At 46.4% G+C, this 20,055-nt stretch overlaps 1 protein-coding gene across 1 annotated transcript in view; it reads right to left on the reverse strand.

Moving 5' to 3' along the window:
* The window catches only part of snd1 (staphylococcal nuclease and tudor domain containing 1), a 135,744-nt gene that overhangs the window by 93,186 nt on the left and 22,503 nt on the right, over positions 1-20,055 (reverse strand). Inside the window, exons 11-16 of the mRNA XM_079294702.1 lie at positions 19,625-19,726; positions 16,106-16,206; positions 14,308-14,418; positions 12,857-12,929; positions 9,837-9,978; positions 901-1,010 (exon numbers count right to left, since the gene is read on the reverse strand). Of these exons, the coding sequence (XP_079150828.1) occupies positions 901-1,010; positions 9,837-9,978; positions 12,857-12,929; positions 14,308-14,418; positions 16,106-16,206; positions 19,625-19,726 (639 nt within the window). The remainder of the gene's footprint in view (positions 1-900; positions 1,011-9,836; positions 9,979-12,856; positions 12,930-14,307; positions 14,419-16,105; positions 16,207-19,624; positions 19,727-20,055) is intronic.

A 20,055-nucleotide genomic window follows, 5' to 3' on the forward strand; every position in this document is an offset into this window, starting at 1 on the left:
TGGCAGGATTATTGCTGGTTCCATTATGGTTCTGGTCCGTTCACCGCTTCTTGTAAAAACCTATTAGCATGAGAATGAACAGGCACACAGTGGAGGTTTCTAAAGCCCAGGAGCTCTGATCCACTATCAGGTGAGCTTTCCATAACCTGGGAGTAAGCGGGGGAGGAATGTGTGTGTGTGTGTTAGTCTACTTGATTGTGGTCACTTTCAGGTTGACTTTTATTGAGACTCCACAGCACTCAAGGTACATGTGCTGTAAATGTTGTAATAAAGATCATTTGGGAGTAAACACTTTAATGAGCGTGTTAAAGTCAGTGGACCGACCCCTGTGCTGCCTGTTTCTGATGCCGGGCTTCAAAACAAATGTCAGACTGTCGAAGGCAAAAGGAAAAACATGAATTACGGTCTTTGATGTTTGTGTAAAAATTGTCCAAACAAGATACATCCAGTCTTTAAAGAACGTCTTCTAAATAGTGTGTTTACTTGACGATGACAAATTGCCTGGACTTCTTGCTTTTTTTTTTTTTTAAATACAAAAAATGAAATTAAAGACGTTTTAAAAATGTGTTGCTCAAAATAAATGGTCTTGGAACAATGTGGCGATGGCACGAACACAAAGCCAGAACGCCTGATGGAAAAGCGTTTTCCAAGCCAAAGCAGCTGCTGTGGTTTTCAGTGTAATAATCTAAAGTTGAACAGACATTATTCTTCTCACACATCACAAAAGTGAGCCTTGTGCTCAAAAGCAGACTAAACTGGGAGTGTGAAAATAAAATGCAGCCATGTGGGCGCCAAGACAGCAGAACACCCGAGAAGTGAGCGAACACGGGAACGGGCACTGAAACAGCAGGCAATCGACGAGACCGGGAGCAGAACGTGGCGCTGCACCGCTTTGCTTACCTCCCTCTGCAGCACCAGCTCTTTGGTGAACAGCATGGCCTCGTCACTGAAGGGCTCCGCCACCTGCACCCCTCCGGGCATATTCCTGGAACTGCGTGGACATTCGATACCTGGCCAGAGACAACACAATTGCGTTACGAGTTAAAAAGGTCAACGTGGCAGCTAATCACAAGAACAGCACGATGTCCCGAGGTTAACATTTATGTGGCTCGATAAGTGCTAAAACACCAAGAGACATAACTGGATTCGTACCAAAGAAAAGATTCTGAAATATTGTGGGCATTAATATGAATATCCGTTTGTCAGTTGCGAGAATATTATCCAGGTTTCAGGACCTGTGGCACTTTGAACAACTGATGCCGCATCACGCATCCGTCTCATCTCTCTTAACAGGTCAAGGTCACTTAGCAACAGTATTTCATCAGCCACACTATATCAGCACTCAATGTTGGGAGTCGTTACATGTTGACCCCGTGTGAAAGAATGTTTTTGGGGAGAGTGTTCTTTGAATTCTTTTCCATACAGGTCTGGCATGTTCTCCCCTGGGTTTCCTTTGACTGATGATGAATTCATATGAAGGGAGTTTCCACTTCTCACTCCAGAGAACGCCGCTGAGCTCCTGCTCCAATGTGACGGTGATGGAAAAAGAAAGAAAGCACTTGGCATAGCCATGTGTGCTTAAGAATATATTAGATGATGCATGTCTTAGATTGGGGGAAGGCAACTGTACACAGGATTTAAGATTGTATGATCCCCCCCTCCCCCCCTTAAATAACAACACCCATTTGACGTTGGTACTTTCATCTTAAAATCAGTGAATGAAACGGTGCTCGACAGTGACGTTCATCTGGGACACTGTGTACGAGGTGTTTCTAAGTCTTGGCTGCTCTTCTCTCTGTTAATACGAGCAGAGGAAATATCTTAAGCTATGTTATACAAGCCACATTTGAATTACTATTCCTTTGTTTTTTTGACTGAATTGCAGAACTGTGCTAGAGGTTTTATGGCAGGCCCCCATTGGCTGATTTTAGAACGAGACAGAAGAACTTTCTGTTCCCTACAGAAGCCTCTGCCTAGGGCTGGGCGATATGGCCTAAAAAAAAAATCTCCGATTTTTTTACAAAAAATCCGATTCACGATTTAAATCGATTTTTTTCCCCCAAAATTTTTTGCAGATGACAGAAGCTGTTGAAAACAATTTTTTCTTTTATTTTGTGATGATTTTCCCAAGTAGGTTGATAAAAATAAAGTGCAAACAAAACCTGAACATTGTAGAAAGGTGCCTGTAGTATACAAAAAGTATTTGGTCACTCTTTTGTTTGCCTGAATCATTTAAATATAAAATTTAATTAAACATAACATTAAATGGCATTAAATAGTAGCCTTCCATTGTAAACAACTGTGCAAATGTAACTTTTTACAGTAAGCTTTTCTAACTGAATACACTGATACAAACACAGCATGAAATAAAATGTATATGACCCTTTAACATTCACATTTTCAAAAGTGCAACATCTGATCTAACATCAACATAACATATTTTGCACAGTAAATAAGTGCATGTAAACAAAATCAAGTGCATTCACAACATAACCAACAGTATTAAACAGTAGTGCATGTTTTTTCTAAATATTTTTTGCCAGGAAGACAAGCCTGTCTACTACCTCTGGCTTCAGGCATGCACGGTGGCATGTAACAATGCCCCCCCCCACACACTGAAAAGCCTCTCAGAGGGGGCACTTGTAGCTGGCACAGAGAGGTATTTCTTTGCTAAAGTACTTAGCCTTGGAAAGTTAAGTTGGTGACGCTTCCACCAGTCAAGTGGATCGGTGTCTGGGTCAACCTGCTGGACCACAGGTCAGTTGTTGCGGAGTAGAATGACATCCCCTCCAGCTCCGCAGAGATCCTTTGGCGTGTACTATTGTACAGCCGAGGCAAGGCAACGTCAGAAAAATGTTTACGGCTTGGTAGCACGTACCTGGGGTCCAAAGCTTTGAGACGGTGAATAAACCCCGGCTTTTCCACGGTGTATATGGGCACCATATCTTTTGCGATATACATCGCGACTGCATCCGTGATGGCTTTCCACCGGGCACTCTTCTTCTCATGCGGAGTACAGTTGGTGAATGTCTCCAAAATGCTGGGTTGTCGTTGTGAGGTGGCGGCGGCGGCGGCCAGCAGTGAAGCTGCTGGCCGCCATTGTTTTAGTTTGTAAACAATGCGCGCGCACTCTACTACGGGAACCCAACGGGGGGGAGGGGTGGGGGCGATTTTCTCGATTTTCAATAAAACACATCGCCTTAAAGCACACATTCGAATTAATCGATTAAATCGATTTATCGCCCAGCCCTACCTCTGCCCATGTCTGTCCCAGTTATGAGCACAAGAACAGGACACATCAGCGTATTCACACCGGCAGAGGACGGGAAAATGACCCGGGATTGGCGAAATGAGTCAGCACCAAATGAAGAACTGTCGAGTCAACTTTTTGTAACAACTAATGTCTTCAGTTTACAGCGGGGAGCATTAAAAACAATTAGACATGCAAATTGCAGTTTTGCATGAAAACATTTGCGTCTTTTCACTCCAGCAAAACTGTGATAAAATGATCTATTGTATCCTACTATATTCAAATATTTAATTAAATTAAATTAAAAAGCTTTCTGAAGAGCGGAGGAGGAGGAGGAGGAGGAGGAGACACTGATGGCCAAGATCATCTGAAAGTATTTATAGAAGTGGACCAGGACAGGGCTTCCACGTGGGACACTGTGGCGACAACAGTGCCAGAATAAAGAGAAGAGGACCGAGGAGGGATGCAGAATAAAGAGAGAGGACAGAGGAGGGATGCAGAATAAAGAGAGAGGACCGAGGAGGGATGCAGAATAAAGAGAGAGGGCCGAGGAGGGATGCAGAATAAAGAGAGAGGACCGAGGAGGGATGCAGAATAAAGAGAGAGGACCGAGGAGGGATGCAGAATAAAGAGAGAGGACCGAGGAGGGATGCAGAATAAAGAGAAGTGGACAGAGGAGGGATGCAGAATAAAGAGAAATGGACAGAGGAGGGATGCAGAATAAAGAGAGAGGACAGAGGAGGGATGCAGAATAAAGAGAGAGGACAGAGGAGGGATGCAGAATAAAGAGAGGACAGAGGAGGGATGCAGAATAAAGAGGACCGAGGAGGGATGCAGAATAAAGAGGACCGAGGAGGGATGCAGAATAAAGAGAGAGGGCAGAGGAGGGATGCAGAATAAAGAGAGAGGGCAGAGGAGGGATGCAGAATAAAGAGAGAGGACAGAGTAGGGATGCAGAATAAAGAGAAGAGGACAGAGGAGGGATGCAGAATAAAGAGAAGAGGACAGAGGAGAGATGCAGAATAAAGAGAAGAGGACAGAGGAGAGATGCAGAATAAAGAGAAGAGGACAGAGGAGAGATGCAGGACAAAGAGAAGAGGACAGAGGAGGGATGCAGAATAAAGAGAAGAGGACAGAGGAGGGATGCAGAATAAAGAGAGGACAGAGGAGGGACGCAGAATAAAGAGAGAGGGCAGAGGAGGGATGCAGAATAAAGAGAGAGGACAGAGGAGGGATGCAGAATAAAGAGAGGACAGAGGAGGGATGCAGAATAAAGAGAAGCGGACAGAGGAGGGATGCAGATTAAAGAGAAGAGGACAGAGGAGGGATGCAGATTAAAGAGAAAAGGACAGAGGAGGGATGCAGATTAAAGAGAAAAGGACAGAGGAGGGATGGAGAATAAAGAGAAAAGGACAGAGGAGGGACGCAGAATAAAGAGAGAGGACAGAGGATGGATGCAGAATAAAGAGAAGAGGACAGAGGAGGGATGCAGAATAAAGAGAGAGGACAGAGGAGGGATGCAGAATAAAGAGAGGACAGAGGAGGGATGCAGAATAAAGAGAAGAGGACAGAGGAGGGATGCAGAATAAAGAGAAGAGGACAGAGGAGAGATGCAGAATAAAGAGAAGAGGACCGAGGAGGGATGCAGAATAAAGAGAAGAGGACAGAGGAGGGATGCAGAATAAAGAGAAGAGGACAGAGGAGAGATGCAGAATAAAGAGAAGAGGACAGAGGAGAGATGCAGAATAAAGAGAAGAGGACAGAGGAGAGATGCAGGACAAAGAGAAGAGGACAGAGGAGGGATGCAGAATAAAGAGAAGAGGACCGAGGAGGGATGCAGAATAAAGAGAAGAGGACCGAGGAAGGATGCAGAATAAAGAGAAGAGGAAAAAGAGAGGAAAGACAATGGCAGGGTGAATACTGCACACGCTTGCAAAAAAAAAAGGTGTATGAAGTAATTGCGAGAAAGGGAGGTGGGTTGGCCGGAGCCTCGATAAGAGCTGGGGCTGTGTTTTTGCGAACATAATCCGTAGAAAAGACTACATTGAGTTAATTTCGCTGAAGCTTTTATGCAAAGTGACTTAAAATAAGTACGTTCAACCGTGTGAACGGAGCGCGGAAGGTGAAGGAACCGTGACTGCTTGAGATTGTAAAACACAGAAGTAGTGTTTGATGTTGTAGCATAATGATTCAAAGGGCTTTCCGGGCTGACACAAGGAACAATTGTTAAGTCAGCCCAAGCAAAAACAACCCAAACAAACATTACAAAGAAAAAATAATGGGATTGTTAATCAAAAAATTAATGTAGTGATCCCATATACGAAGTCCATTAAAATATGTCTGTAACATAAATCCATATCTGCAGTCAAACACACACACAGGATCTCCTAAAAAGACACTTTTTTTAACTGTACTCAATATCTACGACACACACACACACACACACACACACACACACACACACACACACACACACACACACACACACACACACACACACACACACACACACACACACACACACACACACACACACACACACACACACACACACACACACACACACAGCAGCATTTAGACCAAGCCAGGGAGTCACTTAGCACAGCCAATTCCAACCTGCACCCTGATACACAACTCAGGCCTGTCACCGGGATAAACATCTGGGTCAAACGACAGGATGTCCATCTGATCTGATCTCGAAGACTGACGAGACATACCGACGTCACACTACACAGATAAGCGAACACACACAAACACACACAGAGGACGCTGGTGTACAGCATGTTCCGTGTATACCAATATAATACCAAGAAAGTGAATGTATATCTCCCCATTAACTGTTCTTTCCTAATCCCACTACCATACTATTCAACCGGAGTACTTGTAAGAGTAATACTACCACTGTAACAGTGACACGTACAGGCTGCGTTGTTTCCAGCGAGGAACGGTCTTCATTCCGGTTCTCGGAAACCAAAACGAAGTGGATGAAATGACACGCATTCATTTCTGCCAAGCAGTTTCCTTTCTAATACATTTCCATGCGCCCGTAAATGAATGTGTTTTCAGTTGACTCGGCATACAGCGGGAACAGCATCGAGTCGACCTCTCTTCCGCAACTGAGCCAGGCGAGATAATGAGCTTCGTCTTGTAGAGATGTGTCTGGGGGGGACAGGGGGGAATATGGTGATGTTAGGCTGCTGTGCCATTAGTGTCATCACTGCAATTTACACACGCATGCATCACGTCGCAATTTTCCTACAACAATAATGCAAATGTTGATCGGCCTACCGACTTTTTGCTCATAACCTGCAGGATGCGTGGAGCTCTCACCGTGGCACCGTGTGCCGCTACAAATCTTCCCTGTATGAGTAGCCCCCCCCCCCCCCGGGTACAAGTCACGAGTCCCGAACAGGAAGTTCACCAGTGAGTGAAAGATGCAGGGATAGAGGTGAGAGAGGGTGAATGAGGGGCTCGTTGGACTATCTCTCTCTTTTATCCTCACCATCCATCGCTCAGTCATCTCACCACGGCTCTCTCTGATGTACGAATGCGTTCTAAACATTGCACATGTAATATTTGGTTTGTCAGAATAAACGGGGGAACGTTGAGAAGTTCAGCATCTTTTGCAGGCCGTGATCCTGTCAATCAAAACGCAACCCGGGTGAGGAGTGGGCTGTAAAATGTTACTTATTAAAAATGATGGTTATACACCGGAGCACAAATCAGATGTCACCTTCACTAGACAGAGGCATAATCATCTATAATGAAATTCTGATTTAATTATTTCTCATGCATATCAAAAGCAATTTGTTATTTATTAGGGTTAAGCATCACTTGGGGTGAGACGCGAGCGTCGGCGGTGGCGGATGATTGATTTGTTGTCGGCCGATGCGGCTCACGGGCCCATCTTCATGTTCAAGATCACAGCTTATCGCTTTACAGTGAAGCGTGATTAGGACCTGATTATTTCCTGCTTACCAGCAACTGAATTATGTGGCGGACCTTAAAACGCGTCTCTGGTGAATCTGGATGAGATGCAGCGCTGCCGTCACACTTCTATGTCGAGGTCATGGAAGAGCGCAGGAACATTTCATTTGCTACTGTGCTAAACTTTTCTGTTTTTAAGGGTACAAGTCTACAGATTCTCTGCTCCACTTCTCCATCTCCTGCACTCACAGACACACACACACAGACACACACTGCAGGAAGTGTACCACTACACAGGCGTAGACACACATACACACACATCAAAAATCGGATAAATGGCACGAAGCCACGCATGGCGAATGCTTCTTGCTGACACTGGAGATCTTTGTGTCCGAGTGATGGGTGTTCCATCTTTTTGACAGACTGCTGCGCGACATACCTTTTCTGAGTAACTTTGAAAGCACGCTTCACCTGACGCGGCCTTCCGCTGGAAACTCGAAAGATATTGAAGCTGGTAAACTTTTTATGGCCCTTCTTCCTCGCTTGGGCTCCCTTAGCTTCCTCTATATTCTCAAATCCCTTTCCGGTGTAGAAGAAGAAGAAAGGTGACGTGGGAGGAGAGGAAAGGGAACTTCCCTTCAACTCCCGAAGCACACCTTCGCCCGAAGCATGGGCCAACATGCAAACAGTTTGTTCTTCGATGGCCTCCCACCACATTGTTAAAGGATAAAAATGTGGCCTTGATGAATACAGTACGAAGACAACGGGGCTAATGAAGCAGATGACTAATGCAAGACTTGTTTTGACAGCGGCGTCCTCGGAATATATCCTCCACGTGTCCGCATGTAGTTATTATTTACTCAAAGCGACTTACAATTACGGAGCTCAGCTTACGACCTTTAATATCGAATGAAAGTGGTAATTAGAAATAATTGTGATACTTGATCTCGTAGAAGTATTACGGTCATACCTTAAGACATTGTTTAAAAGAATTGTATATACCCCGTGCATGTATAACGCAAATAGAAGAGTTGAGTTTAACACAAACGTCACAAGACATTCTCATGTCTCATCTCAGATAACTTTGACGGGGAGAGTGGAAGGAGACAGGAAGCGCTGGGAGATTAGAGATAGCAGGTATCAGTTAGCAGATAAAGGAGAACCGTGCATACAGCAACATGCGTGCACAGAAACGCAGAGGCCATGGCCCACCAGACATAACGTTAGATCTCATAAAAGATCTCATGAAGCAAAAAGAAAAACAAGACGACAGAGGAAAAAAGGAGACAATGAGGATGACACGGAAAACAACTCGCACCGAAGTCTCTAACTGGAATAGAGGCTAAAATTACACAAAATAAGACCGGGGATTGTTTGCATCCATCAGGGCTAATGCGGCCTCATGTGTGTATTAATGACGATACGCATCGTCTCATGTTCAGCAGATGAATCTTTGCTTCTGGAGACGACTTTAATCAAATAAGCTCAGGGGCGATGGGCTCCAATGTGCTTCTTCTAATAACCTTTGATTTAATAAAATGGTTCCATAAGTAGACCGCCTATGTAAACACCTCGCGCACACACACACCTGACATTTTCCCTAAGCATCCCATTAAGGGCAAATTGTCACAAACAACCAGTGCTAACAACAAAAAAAAGAATCTCACAGGGTCCCTATATCGAAGACGGCTTATTGGCCAGGGTCACGTACGGGAAACGTACGGCCGCAAAACGTATGACAGAAATGGAGACGGATTGAAGCGGCTTTTTACTGCGCCTATAACAAAGAGCATCATTCGTTGTGCAAGGGATAAGCATTCGCGCCATTCCCATGATCTGGAAGGACGTGCAAATCATTGTTGGCTGCCAAAGATACAGTCCCAGTGTTTTTAGTACTCGCGCAAACTGTCAAGGCGGTCGAGGAGCCAAAATAAACGACTAGACCTCCTATCAAACAGTCTGTATATCACACCATCTACATCTGGCTCGGAACCAACGTCAGTGTCTCACACGGACAAATGGTAATAATTATTTATTTTTTTTGCATTTTCTCTCCATTTATTCAAATGTGAGGAAATAGTGGAATACATCTCCCTGGGTTATTGGATATTATAGTTTCCCCCTGACTAATCGATTCATTGTGAAGAAATAGAGCTGCAGCGCTTTGTTGATTATCTGCCCCTTTACCTCGCATCAGGCAGCGGACAAGCAAAAACGATCTCAGGTAAGAAGGACAAACTAACTGTTGTCGAGCGCCAGAAGGCACAACTTCATTTTCAGATACTTAGAGTAAGAGGAGGACAGTCACACCGAGCTTCGACCGCTTTAAAAACCTGACAACACCTGCCCATCCACATGCGGTGGGCATGACTCTTTTTCGAACTTGGTAGAGAGCCAGAGGGGGGGAGGGGGGGGGAGGGTCAGAGGGGACACATGCTTCATGCCAACCCTGGTGTTGTGAACGAGGGTGGACTGTGGTACCCCTTGCCCTGTCAGGAGTTGTGGCCGCAGCCTGAACTCTGCTATCCGAGTTGGCAGAAGTCTCAATCTGCATGTATTTGCTCCAATACACACAAACTTTCACATGGCAGCAAATAGTGCATGCAAAGACATTCGCGAGTAGGTTAGAGGACCCGCGCAGAGAAAGAGCTCTACCCACCGGCGAGGAGGAACGTGATGAGGCAGGTTTCTTTGGGCATGTACAGCTTGAGGCGGGATCCGCTGAAGACGTACTCCACCACAGCTTCTGACCGGCCGGCCCTCTGCAGGAAGGGCAGAAACTGCTTGGCTTTCTGCGAATCCTAATGGGCAAAGAAGGAAAGAGAGGTGAGCTTAGATAATACTCGAGGCGAGACCCTTTTTATAAGGTGTGCAACTTTCCGGTAAGGTACTTATTTTTATGAACATTAGAATACCACGTTTTTAGATTTGGCTCAATTAGTTGTAAAGCAAAGACACCATCGATGATCCTGTGAACACCTGTTGATATAACATTGCGGCAATATTTCAAGTTATTAGAAAATAGAACATTGAAAGTATTTGATACAACGTGACAAAGATCAACCTGAAGACAAACGACGTGGATTAATAGTCGCCAGAATCTTTGGGCTTTTTATGGATATTCTAAAATCGTGGTCAGGCCTGATAAAGTCCGCTCGTGCAATCAGAAATAATCCTCTCCCCTCCTGCCTCCATCTCCGTCTGCAAGTGCGAGTCACAAGCTCATTGGAGCTCAAGTGGAGCTAAATCCTGCATATCCAGGCAGGGCTGGTGATGCAGTGGCAGATTCATATACGATTAAAAAAAACAAAAAAACAAGGCACAACAATCGGTCACCGTGTGTTTCGTGCTTTCGCCGCGAGATGCACCACTTGAACTCCACCCACTCCGGTCCAAAATAGCCCCTCGAGTGGGAGGACGACAGAACCAAACACTCCGGCGTTTACACAAACACATTCTCGGCACCTGCAGCGAGTGGGATGTGCGGTCTAAGTTGGTTCAGGAAAAAAAAGGAAGAGCCATGAGAGAGGAGAGGACCTCATTGTGCAACCTTTGGCGGTACGAGGTGAGTCAAGTGCTTCATCCCACCACCCCCTGTTCATCTCCTACACTATACGTTTATAAACCCATCGGGGCTCTATTTGTGACCGCATCCCACTCAATGTACATAAGCCCTTTCAGCAAACCGTTACCGCCGAGCTGAAGGAATGCTGATGTTATAAGAGTGTGTATTTCCCACGTGGGGGGGGGGGGGGGGGGGGGGGCCTGTGCACGGCTGTGTGTGGGCGTGTGGCAACAGCGGGGAAAAGAAAAGAGGGGAAGGGAAAGGAAGGGAGGGGAAGGATGTGCTATTTTGGTCCTTTCGAACGCTCATTACATTAGCCTAGCTAGCAAAACAACTGGTGCGCAGTTGTATAACGGCAGTGACTTAAACCACCGACAGGGTTGCCACTAATATGGGAGAGTTCAGGAGGGCTCCGCGGTGCACAAACGCATGACGCGGCACAATCGCCGCGCAACGTAAAGCCAGCCACAGCCTGCGCTGGGTCACTGGGACAGCTTTTAATGAGCGAGATGTGCGAAACCCCCGGTTGGAAGTAGGACGTGGCATATATTGCTTTTTCTTTGTTATTAAAGTAAATTAATTATTGAACACCTCTCTCTTGAAACTACTCCCAAGTCATTGCCGCACGTAGAATGTGATCAATTTAGCCAGTTAAGTTCAGGGGGGGGGGGGGTTTATAAGTATAAAATGCACTAAACCCCTGATGAAATAGCACAGGGCTGCTCAGTCAGCACAACAATTCCCCGTCATAATTATTTTTTCAGGGTCCAGTAATTCATCTGTCCCGCTGACACGAGAAGACGCCGGGAGGTTACGATGACGACAACGTCTGAGAGCGGTTATGCGGAGCAATGTGCACTTAGCCAGACACTAAAGTCCTGTTGGTGCAGAAGAGCTTTAATAACTTGGCTGAATGCCTCTGTTCATATGCAAGTGATGGCGCATGAAACAGCAACTTGTACATGACCAACAAGTCTGGCGGACAACTGAGCTAAAATAAAAAAAAAGGACAAGTGCAGAAAAAGAGGGCCTGATTAAATTAACCTAATGTCTCTCTAGAGCCTACGAGTGCGAGTACTACAAGAGAGCTCAACTGAGAGAGACAATGAGATGCTAATGTTTCTGAAGTTCAATTTTCAGTCCATTCACTGTCGACCGTGAAGCGGCTTATCAAGCTGTATAAGGAGATAGTCGACGAGTACAGAGACACATAAAAGCCACTTGAACGGCTACAGCTTTTGCATATTTCTTTTGGTGTTTGATAGCATTTTGAGTTGTGAGATGAAAAAAAAAAAAAAAAAAAACAAGGTGCGAGGGTGATGGCTGCAAGAACAGTAGCGAGCCAGCGACAATGACCCATTACAGTGCCGCGTTTAACGTCTGTGCGAGTGCCATCACTCCGCTGCTCCGCTCTCCATGTGAGCTCATCGAACCCAGCCACTCGGTTTGACAACTTTGGACGGCCGCAGCGTATAGCGACCTCATGAAGACGGCACTTTGGTGCAGAAGTGCACATCGACAGCCCCCGAGCCATGTAGGACTAAATCCCTTGTGAAAACTAAGATGTAAAAAACAGAACCGAAAACGTACAGGGATCAAATTTAAAAACCACCGTCCAGGGTCTCCTGCGAACAGACGGCACGCGCTTAAAAGCAATGTGTACCAATCGCCCATTACTTGTTAGTGAGAGATTTTATGGGTTTCCCGCACTAATGTTCATTTGGTGAGCATTCCCAATCAGGCTTCATTAGCCAAATGATGTCTCCATCAAGCCCCTGGGCACACGTAAACAAGCCAGGACCGAGCACCGCTGATGGTTTTATTAATGGCGCTGATTATTTTTAGAGGCCGCTTAGTTTATTTAAGATGAGAAAACTGGCTGCGAGTATCAGGGATTGGGGGGGGGGAGGATTATGGATCGTCCTTCTGAGAACGACTGCGTGGTGGTGGAACAAGTCAGTAACTTTTGGGGCATCGGTGATCTTTGTAAATGGGCACACGGTTTAAAATATCAAAATGATACGAGTGCATTTCGAGAGGTGCTCGTCGCATCATACGTGGGAACATTTCTTTTTCCCTTGTGTACAATAACAACATGTACAAAAGAGGCATACCCCAGAGATATCCGCCACTCTGTGGATGGGAACCTCCTTCTTGCTGTGCAGCCCTTTGCCGTTCTTGATGGCCCTGCAGTCGTTCAAACCACAAACACAAACATAGATCAAGCACCATCACAACACATTGAGAGAGCAGAAGGCTGGAGGCCTAACAGACCTGGGGAAATGGGAGCGTTTTCAGTAATCACTGCAGATACAAAGCCAGGATGATCTGTAGGTTTGAGATGAAAAAGATGAAAAAGTGGCAGAGAAATTTAAATGGAAGAGAGATTATTGTTGGAATGGAAGGAAGGCGGAGACATGCAGTAACAAGGGTTTGCTTCTTGAGTGCCAGCTGGGGCTTCAGTGATGATGATGATGATGATGGGTGCTAGCGATCGGCACTTTGAAAAGCCTCAAGGGCCGAATGAGTTGAAGAGGGCCGCTGTGGTTGCGGCTGCCGGGTAGAATAATGCCACCTATGGGTCACTGCGAAACAGGCCATTGCCACTATGATGGAGCGAGGGCATTTATGCGAGCATGTATATACATTTAATAGCCCGGAGGTTCCTTGAAGGCTGCGGGCCATTGGCCTTGTGCAGTGGGAACTAAAAATAAAACCTAGGCTATACACAGAAACCTCTCACCAAATCTAATAAGACCCCACCAGGGACAAAGAGAGAGAGAGCGAAAGAGAGAAGGGGGAGGATGAGAGGACACAGACGAGCAAGGCCAAAGAAGGACACATTTGAAAAAAGGCTTCGGTGGAAAGAATAAGGACAAAATGTGCAAAAGAAACAGGAAAGCAGGAGCAGGGCGAGAGCAGGAAAGGAGGGCGGTTGGGCAGTGACACTGCATGAGAGAGAGAGAGAAAGAGAGAGGGGGGAGTGAAGGAGTTAGTCCTATGAAAAGGAGGCTGTGGCTTTGTCTGCTCTACCTATAGCCAGCAGATCTTAATCTACAGCAGAGCAATAAAGATCGCACTAAATCTCTCCACTGCACCTCCACATAATTATATTCATAGGGCCTGTGCAAAGAGCGCCTCGGATTTAACGGCCAGCGCTCGGGAAAATGTACGTTTGTACAAAGCATGCATGTACCGCTATACAGAAAAATAAAAAAAATAAGATATACAGTATTTAGGAGTGAATATGTGAGACCAATGACGTGTTTCCTGGGGGAAATGGAGTAACAATTGTGATGAAAATAAAAATGCTGACACAATAAGTGAATTGCTTCACCTGTGCCATGTTAGGTAACGGCACAGGTAAAAGCAATTTGTGCACATGCATGTTTTTATTAGGAGCAAAGAAGAAAAAGACGCCTTTATGAGAACCAACGCGGGTTTGAGCGACCCGTCGTGTCAAGCGTGCAGGCTCAGGTAAGAGGGAGGTGGCAGGAGCGAGTGTGAAGGTGTTTTGTTTGAAAGTGTGTGTGTGTGTGTGTGTGTGTGTGTCGCGCTCCTTTACCGAGCCTCTGCGGCAAGCAGCTCGTCGTAGTGGGAGGAGCGCTGGTCGTCGTCCTGTCTGTATCGGATGCATGTGGCCAGGCCCTTACTGACCAGAGCCTCCGCTATGTTACTAGAGGAAAGAGAGAGAGATTACTTTAATAACAATAAAAAAAAAAAACTCCAAGTAGACAAAACAGGCTAAACCCCTTGGCATCGCAGAGGAACAAAGGCCACTGACCCCCATTGCACACATGACTAAGCACTTCCTCAGCGGGTTACAGATGTACCGAGGAGAGGACGAAGGTGAGTATTGTTGGACCGAGGAGAGGACGGAGGAGAGTATTGTTGGACCGAGGAGAGGACGGAGGAGAGTATTGTTGGACCGAGGAGAGGACGGAGGAGAGTATTGTTGGACCGAGGAGAGGACGGAGGAGAGTATTGTTGGACCGAGGAGAGGACGGAGGAGAGTATTGTTGGACCGAGGAGAGGACGGAGGCGAGTATTGTTGGACGGAGGAGAGGACGGAGGAGAGTATTGTTGGACCGAGGAGAGGACGGAGGAGAGTATTGTTGGACCGAGGAGAGGACGGAGGAGAGTATTGTTGGACCGAGGAGAGGACGGAGGCGAGTATTGTTGGACCGAGGAGAGGACGGAGGAGAGTGTTGTTGGACCGAGGAGAGGACGGAGGAGAGTGTTGTTGGACCGAGGAGAGGACGGAGGAGAGTATTGTTGGACCGAGGAGAGGACGGAGGAGAGTATTGTTGGACCGAGGAGAGGACGGAGGAGAGTATTGTTGGACCGAGGAGAGGACGGAGGAGAGTATTGTTGGACCGAGGAGAGGACGGAGGCGAGTATTGTTGGACGGAGGAGAGGACGGAGGAGAGTATTGTTGGACCGAGGAGAGGACGGAGGAGAGTATTGTTGGACCGAGGAGAGGACGGAGGAGAGTATTGTTGGACCGAGGAGAGGACGGAGGCGAGTATTGTTGGACCGAGGAGAGGACGGAGGAGAGTGTTGTTGGACGTAACGCAGCACTTGGTGGCTTCCAGCCCTTGGACATCGGTGTTCTGGTCGAAGTGTGGGAGAAAGGAACGAAGGGCACAGAGACGTAAACTCCTCAGCTTCGACTGAGCTCGTGTCATTGAGTGCACCAAGCGGGGGAGTTGTGAATAACTCAATACAAGTTCATAACAAGGTTAGGGTTAGGGTTTGGGCTTTCATGGGGCGGCCATGCCAACTGTTATCTGCGGAGCAGCTGGTGCAGTTTGATAATTCTGGCTTGTAATTGGCTGCCCGTGAGGTCGGGTCCTGACCTCTGTATACACACGCAGATACAAGACTGTTGGGTTGATGATGAAAGGGGATCGTTTATGCCATGTGTGCATGCAACTGTGCTTTGTGTCAGAGCAGACTTCTGATGGTGAATTACAAAAATCATATGGCATTAAAGCTCCTCCATCCGGTTCTCATTCAATTTGAACCTCCAAGTAGTTTAGTAACATATATAGCCGCGGTTAATGGATAAAAGACATGCTTCGAACAGATGAGACCCGTTTTCCTCAAAGCAGCGTTTGTAGATAGAAAGTAATTGCTTGCACTGAGGCGACCCCGAACATTTAAATACAAAAGGCACACTTTCAGGTTACTTTGTGATGGGCGGTGAGATTACAAGTTCTAAGCATTTACAAATGATTGTGTCAGAAGCTTTACACCGGGAGACGGCTGGTGACATAAAATGATATTTTTTAGTGAAGTCCCTTATGATGGGGGGGGGGGGGGTTATTGTGCGCTGCCAGCTGGAGTTCATGAGTACTTACATGCCGCCAATTGTGACTGTGGCACAGGTGCGCTCTGAGAATGCAGGGGTGCTTTCTCCCGGACCAGTAGCTGCTCTGATGTAGTCAACCATCACATTGACCTGAAGGGGGGAAGCAGGAGAAGAAGTTAACAAACAAAAACAAACACCAAGAGCAGCGGGAAAAACTGAACGCAACACCAGTTACAGTAACAATTACTGTAGGGCATCTTCTGACTCGTGTGTGTGTCCCAATTCTCAAGGTTACCCCCAGTCAGTGTGAATGACATCAGCAAGCACTGTAGATCTCCCCAGAGGGGCAGGATTAACACACACAAATGACCCGACATTGTGTGTTCTCAAATCTGGCTCTGCGGCACACACCGTCGCAGCGTAGACGGCGAGTCGAGATGGAGACGACGTAGACGGGCCCATTACAGGGACACGAAAGAGACGACGCGGCGCGACGTGGGCTCGTCATTGCATGGACGGGACGAGAGCGTGGCGAGCGAGGGACGAGAGCGGCTTCTGTCAGGGCAGAGTGCATCTGTTAAGAGTCACGGTGGAGATTGCTAACGTTGTCTTTGTGAGGGAAGAACTGGAGATGAACGTGGCCCTCATTTTGGTCTCAACTTAGCGCCTTTACAGTGTGTTGTCGATGCAAACACCACACATTCTATTTCACCTTAATGAGACATTTGTTTCCCGGCTGTAGCACCAGTTGAAAAATAGACATCTCCTTTTTTTTAAAACACCCCCAATTTCATTGCTTTTGTCACCATGCAAACAACCCATTGTCTTTGTCTTGACGGAAAGTATTTTGTCCTCACTCCCACATCGCGGCTCTCCGTTTCCTCGTAGTCAGAACACGACAGCGTTCCATGTCTAATTCAGAGACGTTGAAAAAAAAGATGCCATTCAAGTGAAGTGTGTTGTTCTTGGTTACATTTCTGTTCAATGGCGCAGCAATGAGAGGGGAAGACTCCGGCGCTAACAGCACTACACAAGCAGCTGCGTAACAGGAGCCACTCTGAGCACGCGGGATTATCCGAATGTGCTCAACCCTGATAAGTGGCTTCATGCAATATTTCTATTGGACTCTCTTTTTTTCTTCTTCTTCTTCTTCTTCTTCTTCTGCTGCTGCTGCTGAGGATGAGACCCGGGCGCACAAGAAGCACTACTTATAAAGTTAGCCAAATCGAGCTTTTTGGGATTATGTCACCATGCAAACGCTGCCATTTCAATGGCGGGGGTTTGGGATACATATTAGAAAGAGACGGGGGGGGGTCACGTACAGTGACGGAGAGAAAGGAAGATGGAAAATTGCCTCGGAGCACATTTAGCTAACATTGAGCGGATAGTTCAGAAGTCTTTTGACATAAGGTCCGATGAACACAATGACGGCGAAAAGGGCACTCTTTGGAATATGGATATGAGATTTCATAAAAGACACCGAACAGAGATGAGGAATAGGGGGTATTAGGGCTTGTTTCCCCAATTCATGCAATGCGTCGCACTCCTTGGTCACCAGAGGATTCCCTTGTAAATCCAACGGGTCGAGGCCCCATTACCCGTCTGTGAAGGTCAAATCTTTTGTCTCGGTTTGCGTCGGAAAGGAAAAAGAAAAAGGAGGAGCTCTCTGGAGCAGAAATTCAAGGAAAGCAGTGGTCTTAGAGTCGCCACTCATGCTTACTGCTCCAAATGTGTCTCTATAGAGCTTCGTGTTTCGCAGACAGGATGACAGTAAGTGGGTCGACTAAACTCCGCTCCTCGACGGAGGGCAGCGCCTACCTGCATCCGACTCGACAACTCAAGTAAGCCAAGGTAGCGCAGATTAACGCTCGAAGCTCGGAGGGTTAAGTATAGCGCTCGCAAAATAAACTTTCACCCACAGAGAGCCTGTGATCATTTGCTCTCAACAAATATATTCCTTCCGTGTTGGCAAGGCAGCTAAAAGGGTCATGCGTGTACATTTAAAAAAAAAAAAAGCGCCGTATTTTAGGGCCTCTAATTCTTTGTAAAAACATGATATACGTTGAGAGATGTTTGAGTCAGAGCTTTAGCCTCGCGTCTTAGCGACGATATAGGAACGAGAGGGACTCGACGTTCCAGAGCTCTTCTACATATATGCATGTCTCTGTCTCTAAATGCCCACATATATGTATAGTGACTTTATCTACATGCATGGTCGCACCACACAGACACTTGGCGTGTGTTTTAATGCAGGAATTCACTTCCACAAATAAGCCCAACATGGTACATTACACACGTTATACGGCTTGGATTTCATCACCATGCTCATGGGGTATTTTGCTTCGTATCTTTACACCTTGAAAAGGCTGTGGTCGCCCTATGCCCATCACAAACACACACTCATTATCTCCCAACACAAACACCACAAATAAAAACAGCGGAATCATTACTCTCGCTTCACTCGGTAAAAGCCGGCTCACGGCAGTATTTTCTGTCATTAAAAAAAAGCATGAATGAGGATGATTAAAATGAGTGCGATGAGAGGCTGGGACAGGGAGATGAATCTCGCTCATGTGCTCGGTGCCAATAGGAGCTCTCTCTCTTGGGGCTTTTGGCATTGAGTGGGTGCATGTTTTGGTGTTCATCGGGCTGTACTGCAAATGTTGTTTTTTAGGGGTTTTTTTCAACATGGTAGAGATATTAAAAACACTGATAATTGATTTGTGTACGTTGCAACGGATATCTGATGCTTAGAAGGTATCTTATGAACTCAATACAGTTTTTTGCAGCTTCCGACTCCGGAAGACATTTTGTCAGTGTGATTGCAGCAGAAGTGCATCGTCGGTTTTCCATCAATTTCTCGTTTTTTTTTTTTTTTGCAACCATATATTCAGTGACGGCAATGTGCGCGTCATTTCCCTGATTCACTGAGGGGACTCTGGTGTAAAAGCAATCTACTGTGTGCACTAAAAACTCTACTTCTACTTCTGAAATGTGAGGAAAAGTTGGCAAACTTCCTCATAACAGCCTCAAACATTTAACCTAATTCTAGTAAGTTCAAGGGTTTATTCTTCTCTCAATCAACTTCAATTCATCGTTCATCTCATACAATTGGAAGAAGGGGCAGATATTCCTGCAGTGGTGTGAGTCTCGAGTGCTCTCCAGCTCAGTGCCGGGGTCCTGCTGGGTCAGATGTGTGTAAATCATAGCGGCCTCTTCGGCGTCAGGACTCGGTAGATCAACAGACACGAGAGGGGGAAAATCAACACGGCTTGTTTAAAGGGTGCGACCGGGCCAATCCCGAGCCCCAGGGCATCTCCGGAGATTGCTTGGTATTCAAACGGAGAGAGGGAGAGAAAATAGATATCCAGCTAAGGGCTTCAGATGTGTGTGTTCCCTTCCGGTGAGGGAGGGGGGGAGAAGGGTGTTGGAGCTTATGTACCGCCACCGGGGTAATCCTTGTTTAGAGCTATTGTTTGATCTATCAAAAGATGATTAGAGACAAATCTAGTACACACCGAGTCAAAAAGGGATTGGGAAGGTTTCAATTTCTGTCGCTGGCTCTTACCTTTTTACCGATGAGCTTCTTCCTCAGGAACTCGCGGGCCTCGAACATGTAGGGGATGTCGTAGAGCGGACGGAAACGTTTGTCTTTGTCCTTGTTCTTCTCCTGACGGGTTCGGAGAGAGGATGGAGGAGAGAGAGAGAGAGAAGACAAAAGGGAAGAATTATTCGCATTGCACTTTCAAAAGCGGTGCGACATGAACACAGATTCGCACACTTTCAGATGTTCGTTCCCTCTTTTGTTCCTCTACTTCAGTCCCGCGTCAGGCAGGATCTGGACTCCCCGAATGTTTTTTTGAATGTGTGTACGGCAGCATTTCGAAACATTTCACAGTCGCACAAAACAGCTTCCACTGTTGCCGTCAATCCTCAAAAATCAAAAGCACACAAGGGCACGGATGCAACCAGCCAAGGCAAACACACTTTGTGCTAAAC

Source organism: Melanostigma gelatinosum (genome assembly GCF_949748355.1).
Source record: "Melanostigma gelatinosum genome assembly, chromosome: 22".
Lineage (NCBI taxonomy): Eukaryota > Metazoa > Chordata > Actinopteri > Perciformes > Zoarcidae > Melanostigma > Melanostigma gelatinosum.